The sequence below is a fragment of the Psittacula echo genome, assembly GCF_963264785.1.
Source record: "Psittacula echo genome assembly, chromosome: 5".
In the NCBI taxonomy this organism is placed as follows: Eukaryota; Metazoa; Chordata; class Aves; order Psittaciformes; family Psittacidae; genus Psittacula; species Psittacula echo.
This window is the reverse complement of record NC_137739.1, coordinates 30,908,302-30,918,527: the sequence shown is the minus strand read 5'-3', so window position 1 is coordinate 30,918,527 and position 10,226 is coordinate 30,908,302. Positions and strand designations below refer to the sequence as shown.

Genomic DNA, 10,226 nt, shown 5'->3' with positions numbered 1-10,226 from the left:
ATAAACAACTTGCTTTCATATTTGCACACTCTTACAAACTACTGATTTTTTGCCTTAAAAAGCAGCTTTTAATGAGATTTTGTGAAGCATAACATGCTGGCATCAGCACATACTCTGATTTCTCTAGTTTGCAAGCACGAATATGATTTAATTTTATAAGAACAGAGATAAGAAATTACGTAACAAATGCTGAAAAGCACTTTTACATTTCTTTTTCCAAAAGGAAATTCTTCATAAGGTGTTCACGATTTCTGAAAGCCTTTTTTCCTTCCGCTACGGTCTGATTTTACTCAAACTTGTTATGTATCATACATATCATTATCTTGTTAGTATGTTCAGACATTAAATTGTATGGGAACTAAAGAATCAGTCAGACCAAACAGAAACATGTCAGATAACCAGTACATACTATAAAATAATGAATATACTTTAATATGTATTACCATTTATCAATGCATTTCTGGCAGAAGCTGTGAGCACATGGCAAGATTAAATCAGCACGCCCATCCATGCAGATGCAACATTCCTCTTCATCTGTCAGCTGTTTAACCCTGCAAAAGAGAAGACAGGTTTTTTTTCCACATAGCCAGTAGGTCTTATATCTATGCCCTAGTGACTACAGTAGTTACTACATTTTTCATAATAATTCATGGACAGAAAGGAACACCACTGCTTATCTTCAACGAACATGTAATTTTGTGAATGGACTAGTTACATCATTCCAGTTTGTCAGACATAGCCTCAAGCTACCAACAAACAGTAAATGAACTAAATAAATTAGAATAAGCATTTATTTTTGGTCTCATGTGGTGCTTTCAGTGTTGCAATGGGTTTTGCAAATCCTTTTTCATATCAACAAAGAAGCGTGAGAAGTAATGGTTAAACACCACATGACCAGGCAAAAGAACAGAAACACTGTTTATGCTGAAGGCAGATCTGCCTTCCTTTCAGAGAGTATCAGGCTGAACTATTTCATATATAACGAAGTCTGTCAAATTTCTGTGTGCTGGCTTATATCTTAGATAAAAAACACACGTCAAGAGGATCACTAGAATGCATGATCACTCATTTCATATACCATCAGCTAAACTGCTCATTAGACTGAAAAGGATGGTTTTAGGTTGTCATACACTCCTCATGGTTGTCCCTTCAAATTAGATCTCTCAAGTTGACTGTTAACCACAGCATTTCCAGATAAGCTTTTAGGTGTTGTTAGGGAAGGGGAAAAAAAAGTTTAAAAATTACATCACTCCCTAGGACAGACATTTTCATTTTATCTGTCTTCATTTTTTTTCCAAATAATAGATATCTGTATCTAAAGTTCCTAACAGTAGTATCTCACATATTTGCATTATCAAGATTCCCAAGAATGAAAATGTGCAGAAAATCCTCAGCTTTCACTGACCTAACTAGAAATGTAAAGTTCTCTAATTTTACAGTCATGGCTCACTTCCAATTCAGCCAAGAGGTGTTCTGAAATTTTCAGGTCTTACAAAATTCCCGATTCCGGAATCCTTTCTGTGACTCGGGGCACAAAGGTAGCAGTCTAGAAAGAATGGCAGAGACAGCCCACCTTAATTACTATTGACCAGACTGCTTTTGCTTAGGAATCTTGGGAGCCTGTCAAATACAGAGGAATTTTATAACTGTAGAGATTACCCAGCCAACGGACAGCAATTAACATGCTTTTGTTAGGTCCTTGGGGTTTCCTTGTCAACTTGCTTTTTGAGAAATTTGTTTAGAATGCTAGGAGATTTTTTTTTTTTTTTGTACAATTACAGATGGTGATTTGAATACAGTGAGGACAACAGTTCCAAAAATCCTTCTGATTAGCTCACAATGTTCTTTGGAGTTGTTCCCTTTCATTTCCTTTCCCCATCAAACTCTGAGTACTAACCTTTGATAACACTTCACTTTGAGACTTGCTGGTATATATACAAGCAATTATACTTAAAACAGATGTCCTATTTATAGTTTCTGGAACCTAAGATTTAGCAATATGACTAAATTTCTTAAAAAATGGTAAAATACAAGAGTGACAAACTAAGGAAATGCTTGTCTCTTCGTTATCAGAAAGCATAAAACACTTACGGATATTTCTGAATGCTCCAAATAGGAAGTGGGTGTTCTAGAGAACTAGGGTATTATTCCAGTGGAAGAAGTTAAGATAAGAAGAAGAATTAAACAGATAATAATTGCTATTTTTGGACAGTGGTGGCTAGCTCGCACAGAGCTGAAAAATGTCTCAAGGTGAGAAAAATTTAGGTAAATGGGAGGACATCACAGAAAACCGAACAGAATGTATTTCCTCAGTATAAAATACTTGAAGGTGCCTCAGCCTGTATTTTGTTTAATGACTTGAAACACTTGGGTAAGAAACAAGCTCATTAAATTCCAGCATATTACCAGCATATTAGAACATTATACTCAATTTCTCTTGTTGTTGTCATTAATACTATCTCAAGTGATGAAGTTTACAAACACAAAGGGTGCTCATCTCCCCCATCTTGAAGCCTCAAATTGAAAAAGAAACTCACCTAAGAAATCTATCTATTCACTGACTTTAGCAATAGATAAAGCTGTTTTGCATAAGCATCTGTGGGTTTTTTGTTTGAAGTAAAAGGCCATTTCCAGATATACATGTGTTCTAGGATAACCACGTATCTTTGAGAAAGAGCAGGAAAATACGCCTTCCAAACATGTTCACAATTTGCTACCTAATTCTAGCATTTAAATAACTCAGAACAGCCAATACTTTATTTGTTCCCAAACAAGAAAATCAGGAAATTAAATGAAAAGAACACATTCTGCAATCCACTGACAGAAAAAAGTGGGCTCTATCTGTAGAATGACAACACAGCCAACCCCTTTCTCATTCTAACAGCTGGAGTGTGACAGTCTAAAGACAGTTAACTAGGCTCAGCAACTTGTTCTGTTAAAATACATGGCTACCACCTCTTCACTGGTTGATATAGAGAACTATACCATTCACTACTGTTTCTTGTGAAACCTCTATCTCACTTAAAATTGAGGTAGAACTTTGAACTAATTTAGAAAGTTAAAAGTAAGGAATTACTGGTAGCAACATTTCCACATAGGGAAAGGGTGACAAGCTTATTGCTGTTCCATTCAGTCTGAACTGAAGTTATTGCAGGTGTTGACCTCAATCTTTTGCTTTTCCTCTAGTTAACAAAGCAGGATGTCAACATGTGTGAGACAGTTCACATTTTTCCAGTCTTACAAGTTAAATTATTACTACAACTGATGAGTGTCTAGTGGCAACAGATGGGAACTTTCGCATGCCAAAATGTGAAAGAGGAAGAGAAAGTTTAAGTGGAACAATAACAAAATCTGTTTAAACAAACACTGTCAACCCCCCTAAATTTGTAGCTGCAGCTGATTCCATTTCCTCCTGTTTCCTTACTCAGGAGGTTCAATATATATCATGTTTATATTAGAATTAATCATTAAAATGATTGCTCTGAAGGTAAGGAATAGTAGCACTAACAGCATTTCACTCAAGTACACTATAGCTCTCCTGGTACAAGAGAAGGCACGTTATTCATGTCTGTGATGATATAAAGTCTGCATCTGCTAAGAGTATGTGGTTTTGATCATTAGGTGTTAGTAGCTGAAGTTTTACACACAAATCCTAAACCGTTTCTGTTGTAACTGTGGTCAGAAGCTAGAGTATATCAAAATACCTTCCCATCCACAAGCTGGCCTGACAAGATGACACAGACATCAAACTCTCAGCAGCTTCTTCAGAAGTACCACTCTGTGCAAGAACTCCTGCTGCTTGACTGGTGATGTCTTTATAAAGTTGAATGAACTGATACAAGTTCAGGATTCTGGAAGCTTCCACAACGCCACTTGTTTTATTTATCTTAAGATATAAGAATTGTTTACAATTATATATCAGATTTTTACATGACATTGCTCAAAATTCTTTCAATGCACTGCAATTCTTATGTCAGTAGCCACCTTCCAAAGTGTCCATTACTACACTAGCAATTGCAGTCTGTCTCAATAAGGTTAAGACCTGAAAACACTGTTGTTTTATAATAAGGAATATCACAGTTAGGACTACATTTTTAAGGCAAGACAATTACCATAACTACTCAAATGAATTAAATTATGAGTAGGGACCTAATGCCTAAAAAAATGGACTAAACTTAAGACGAAGGACAGAATAACGAGTCATTTCATATTTGAACTTAAAACAGCCTACAATGATGGCTGCCTTAATGAAAACCAACAGCAAGCAGAAAATTACAAACTGTCAGTTTCAAACCAGGTTTGAGAGTTGGCTTGCTTGAAACTTGCATGTTAAGGTTGCTCAGGACCATTTAAGGATGCTACTTGACAAGATATAGCGTGGAATAATCTCCCCATTAGAAAGAGCAAACTTAGTCTGAAGACCATGACAAAACTTAGTTAAACACTTAATTTTTAGATTGGTTTTCTAAGCAATAAGAATACACACAGTTACACTAGCTCAACTAATAATGCTTGGAATTGCTGATTAATTTCTATTAAACTATACAGTTCCCAGTTTGTTGTACTATTTCATTACCATGACACGACGTCACAAGTAATCTGAATTCCTAACTAAGGGCCTTAAGTGCTGCATTGGAAGATACTCCTTTACACTTAGTTATGAAAATGTTTTTGTTAACCTGCTTTTTGCAGAAACTTTAGACTTCGGACTTAATTTACCTCAAATAGTATCCTTGAATCATCTGTATATACTCAATTTACAGATATACAGAATCATCTGTATATACTCAATTTACATTATATAATATCTAATATTCAAAATGTATGTAGCAGGTGTTAGATTTTATCAGTAAAGGTGACAATCCTCAAATATTTGTATAAACCCCCCTCACCAAATTAGAATTTTCAACAATCTTACTTTAGTGCATATTATCCGAACGACCACCTTCCAGAAAGCAGATGAATCAGAACCAGGCTGCACTTCAAATAACAGATGTTTGTCTTGTCCAGAAGCCAATTTTGCAGTACTGAAATAAAGAATCATCCAGTTTATAACACATGCTAGACATGCAAAGATCAGCAGCCTTAGCTACTGTGGCATTATTTATTGTTCACCTATGTGTTATTGTTAAAGAGATTTTTATCAGTATTTCCCAGAGACATGAAACTAATGACCTTCTTAGCATGTCATTAAATATAAAATATGGTCCATTTCACTTTAAATTGCACAGTAAATTTCAGAAAATGATGTGCAAGTCTTTTGATCCAGCACCAGCAAATATCCTTTATAGATATTTTATATGCTTTCACTGTTTATTATAGTAATCATAAAATCTTGTGGTCCAATCTAAAAAGGTTATTTCCTTACCATGTATGTAAAAAAAAGCTTGCAAGTACCAACAGATGCAGATGAGGTGTGTTTTTGTTAGTATATATTAACAATGAAGCAGTCAGGTAAAAGCTTAGGGTGACCCTGAGATTTTCAGGGGGATTGTATTTTTTTTTAATGGAACACAGACACAAAAGTCTATTCCATAAGGTGCTCAAACTATGTTACATTCAGGCTGAAGTAAGCACTGGAAGAAATAAGAAAAACCCTTGAATAACAATGGTATTTTGGAGTTAATCATGCTGATATATTCTTAGATTCTCAGGCAAAACATAAAGTAATGTCCTTCAAAATCTATTGATGAAGACACCTGTCTGTTCTTGAAGGTCATTCATAAAAGTATGACCGTCTACAAGACAATTTCTAAACTGAACATAAATTCACATTATAGTTAAATGTCAAACATGACTGAAACCCCCACACTACAAAGCTCTTTATCAGTGTGTATGTTTCCACTTCCTATAATTTTACACTAAAAATAGTGGGTAAAAATGACAACTCTGCATTTTTGTTCATTTCTTTTTACCATCAATGTGGAGTCAAACAAAATTCACAATGAAAAATATTTCTTATGCAGCCTTTTATTTGGGATTATCTTGGTCACTGGATTCAGATAGTAAGACATGACACATTTTTAATGAGGAACAGCATTGCCTGTCCACAGAGGTGGAAAAGATGGTCACAAATGGTTCTGTCTCAGGTTTACCTTCCTAGTGTAGCTGTACTGTCTTTAAAAGGCTCATATTGCTACTTCCTGTGAAAAGTAATGGGCAGAGAGGAACCAGCATTCCATCTTTACATGACTGGTAGAGGGGGAAGATTAAGGGAGACAGGTAACGCTAACAAAAAGATACGCTAAATGTCTACCTCTTGCGAACTAAGAGAGAAGCAACACTTGCTGGAAGAAGAGTACTGGAGAAAAAGTAGATTTCTGGAGGAAAAATGGCTTTCGTTTTGAAGTCTAATTACAACCAGTACAAAAACTTTAAAAGCTGCAGGAGACATTTCAAAACAAGATGGCTAGTCCTGACTTAGCCAGCACAGAGGGATATATTGCATATAAGGTCTCTGTAAAACACTAAAAACACCAAGAAAACAAAGTAGGGCTTACACATCATTAAGTTCAGCTACTCTTCCCAGAAACTCTTCATAGGTTAGGAAACCACTTTCTTGAACCAAAGAGGCATGCTTTGCTACTTTTTCTGGCAACTTGTTAATTACAGTTTGTGTGTGGTTTGAAATTTGTTGACCCATGGTTGAAGTTCTTCACCTCAGTTCCGTAGAACGAAGTTCTCATTCACTTGTAGAGTCTCTGCTAAAAATATTTTAGAGTTACATTTGCGTGTTTTACAAATCGTTACTCTCATTTTCTTTTAGTGTAAGAATTTAACTACCCACTACACAGTCTAATTATTCTACAGTGACACAACTTTGAACAGTCAAAGCAGAACATTTAGAAGAGACTGGAATGTGGCATTAACAGCTTATAAAAAAGGTACTATTTTGATTACAGCAATACTTATATTAAAGTGAGATAATTTTTCATGCAGGTTCTTCAGCAGCTCCAACATACATATAGATTTAAAAATCCAGGGGAATGGAAAATAAAATTTTAAGATGACAGTGATAATTTAGGACAATTTTTGTTTATCCTAAATATTTGTGCATGTGAAAGTCAGAATGTCTATAAATAAGCATATCAATGTTTGTTTATGCACAGACATTACATTAGGAATTAGCTTTCTTACATCAGACTGATACTGGCAGATCAAAATATTTCTCACAGCATTCTTAAACTGGTAAGCCAATGAATGCCACCAGTATAAATCAATTTAGAAACCTCCCTATCTGCACAAACCCCTCAAATTCAGGATGTATTACCGAACTGACTTGCTCAAACATCTCCAACTTATTTTAACCTTCCCTTACACTTGTATCTTTTTCCCCAAGAAGTCTGCATAAGGATCTACTCTATATCTTCTGATCCTGAGTCTTTATCCATATTTTCCCCTTGAGCCCTCTCATTTGGCAGTTCTTCAAAATTCCTCCTGACTCTTTGTCTCAAAATGGCAGAGACATGCAAATTAATTCTGTTTGTACAGAGTTCATAGTTTGTAATGCAAACCAAACCAGTACTTTCACACCATTTTACAATTTAGACAGAGGTCTGCAATGGCAACCTAATTACAGAATATCAGCCTTAACTTAAACACTGAGTATCTGACATTAGGTACCTTACAAACACCTTATGAGAAAGACATTACAGAAAAACAGATCTTCATCCTGCATGTACAACTATATAGCTGCATTTGGGCATCAAACTGCCCAGGAACACACTCTACAGCTATGAAGATCTTGCCCTGGTGTAAGAAAAACAGAGCAGACATGAAGTGAGTTTTTATCAGAACATTCTACAGGCTGTTCTGGTATTTCACACAAAAGAATAAACTTCCAATTTAATGTTGGAATTTTGACCAAATTCTGTTCGTAGACACCTGTGTTCCCACTCAAGTGACATTTCTCCTTCCAAACAGCCCTTCAATAACCTCCTCTCCCCTGAGAGGTGCATACACCTGTGTTTCCTGAGCATACACCCAAAAGATACACTTGACTCACAACCTCTTCACAGCATAACCTTTGATGCTTTGAACACAGTTCATTCCTTTATCTTCTGGTTTCTGTGGCTGAAAAGCCACCTTCCTGTGGAAGCGAAGGGCCATGTGTGAGCTGACTGAACTAGTGAGATCCTACCACAGAAAAGTTTGGACAATAAAAGCCCTGCAAAGATGCTTGCAAAGTGTTTCCTCTGGTGCAGTCCTCAGGATCAGCAATACCCAAAGCTATACACAGATAAACCGGATGTATCATCAGGCCTCTCCGAAAGGAGGGGACGAAGATATGGGGGCTGCCGACCGCCCCCAACGCCCAGGGCACGGCACCTGCCTTCACCTCAGAGTTTAATCGCATCCAAAGGCCGCACTCGAGACCTGCCGCACGCACCAGCCCGCCTGCGTCACGCCCGCACCCCCCACCGTTTCCGACAGTAACACCTAACCGACCCTTCGCGCCCCAACGGACTCGGCAGCGAGGCCCGGCTGAGGTGGGCGGCCGGGCTTTGCCCAGAACAAAAAGCACCCAGCGGCTTCGCTCCGCCCGGGCCTCGCGCTTCCCCCAGGGTTCCGTGGCTGCGGACGAAAAGGGCCCAGCCAGCAAACCTCACCCCAGCGCCCCGGCATCCTGCTCGCTGCCGCCGCCCCACCGCGACCCGGCCGTCGGCTCCCAGCGCAGGCGCAAGGGACAACGGCGGCAGCGTCTGCTGGTGCTGGCGCGGGTCGGTGACGCCACCGCGCGGCTAGCGCATTTGCGGGGACATAGCGGATGGTGCTGTGGGGGTGAGGCCACCGGGGGGACACCACCACCCCCCCCCCCCCCCCCGGATGGACTCCCGGCAGCTGTAGGCCGGGGAGAGGAGAGGAGAGAAGGAGAGGAGAGGGAGAGGAAAATTAAAAAGGAAAGGGAAAGAAAAAAGGGAAAGGGAAAGGAAGGGTAAGGGAAAAGAAGGGAAAGGAAAGGAAGGGAAAGGAAGAGAAAGGAAGGGAAAGGAAGGGAAAGGAAAGGAAGGGAAAGGAAGGGAAAGGGAAAAGGGAAGGGAAAGGAAAGGGAAAAGGGAAGGGAAAGGAAAGGGAAAAGGAAAGGGAAAGGAAACGAAAGGGAAAAGGGAAGGGAAAGGGAAAGGGAGAGGTGAGACCAGGCGGTATTGGCGAGGCCGTGTCAGCCTTCCTCGGCACAACCCGTGCTGGAAGAGCATCTTATGCACATGGGTGTCAGCGGTCTCGCTGTGGTTGAGTGGAGCAGAGCCTGCCTGAACATCCTTTCTGTTGTGCAGGAAGAATGTTGTACGGAGCTGTTTTCTTGTCAGAAAAGTCCTATAATTGCTTGAATCATCAACACGGGGTAACTTTGGTGCAAATGGGCCATACTGTGTCCTCAGAAGGTTGCTTTGCACTACTGGGCAGCTCAGCTTTCCCAGCTTCTGAAGGGACATAAGACTGCCTGTACTATCCACTCTTTTGTATGAGCTCTAATAAATAGCACCTTAAATGATAACTTCTTGGGGTCTGAGTGCCTACTGTGCTGGGATCACCACAGGCCAGCAACTGCTACTACTGTAACTGCTACTACTCCCTGCTGTAACGGGTGAGGAAGAGAGCACCCGTCAACCTGAAGGATGTGAGAGCTAGATGTGTGCGGCAAAGGTCAGCGGTCACTGACCTTTTGGCAAAATAACCCAGCACCCATAAATAATAATAATCTGTTTAAGAACAGAAATCCTAGAACATCCTCTAGGTCATCTGTATCCTGATGCTTGAGGGTTTAATTCTAGAGGTTTGTTGTTTTGATTTTCGTAATTTTTTTAATTTAAAGAGGAGAAAAGGAGTAGTACTTCCCCTTCCTGCCCGTGTCTGTTTACACACAGACAAACGCACTTCCCATGACAAAGGCAACCCTGTATTCCAGACAGGGACTGGGTTGGACTGAGAACCTCGTTGTATTTCCTGCACGCCAACCAGCCCTTTCGCCTAAGGTCAGCAAACATCTGCAACCTCAGTGTGGGAATCTGGGTAGTGTTACTGTCAAATGACTAATGCAAACTGTGATCTCCTCCTAGGGGAATTAATTATTTGTCCAAGACACTTAAGCACAGTGCCATTTCTGAGACATCAGTGAACTTCATAGCTGTTGAGAATGTCGTGTACAAAAAGCGCGACACTTGACAGAAGTCAAGTCAGAGACTTAAGAGAAACCCTTCATTAATTTTCTGCTACTACTGGTTAAT

At 39.3% G+C, this 10,226-nt stretch overlaps 1 protein-coding gene across 9 annotated transcripts in view; it reads right to left on the bottom strand.

The window, feature by feature from the left end:
- RNF141 (ring finger protein 141) overlaps nucleotides 1-10,226 on the bottom strand; it is a 44,449-nt gene that overhangs the window by 33,214 nt on the left and 1,009 nt on the right. For 5 of the 9 annotated variants that reach the window (XR_013957008.1, XR_013957009.1, XR_013957010.1 and 2 more), the window contains exons 1-4: nucleotides 6,501-6,658; nucleotides 4,919-5,027; nucleotides 3,705-3,886; nucleotides 444-551 (exon numbers count right to left, since the gene is read on the bottom strand). Coding sequence is in view for 1 of the 9 variants with exons in the window: in XM_080619310.1 (XP_080475436.1) it covers nucleotides 444-551; nucleotides 3,705-3,886; nucleotides 4,919-5,027; nucleotides 6,501-6,643 (542 nt within the window). In the remaining 8 variants the exon portion in view is untranslated. Of the gene's footprint in view, nucleotides 1-443; nucleotides 552-3,704; nucleotides 3,887-4,918; nucleotides 5,028-6,500; nucleotides 6,705-8,609; nucleotides 8,653-10,226 lie in introns of those variants that run through there. The other 4 variants (XR_013957004.1, XR_013957005.1, XR_013957006.1 and 1 more) reach the window with 3 other exon arrangements.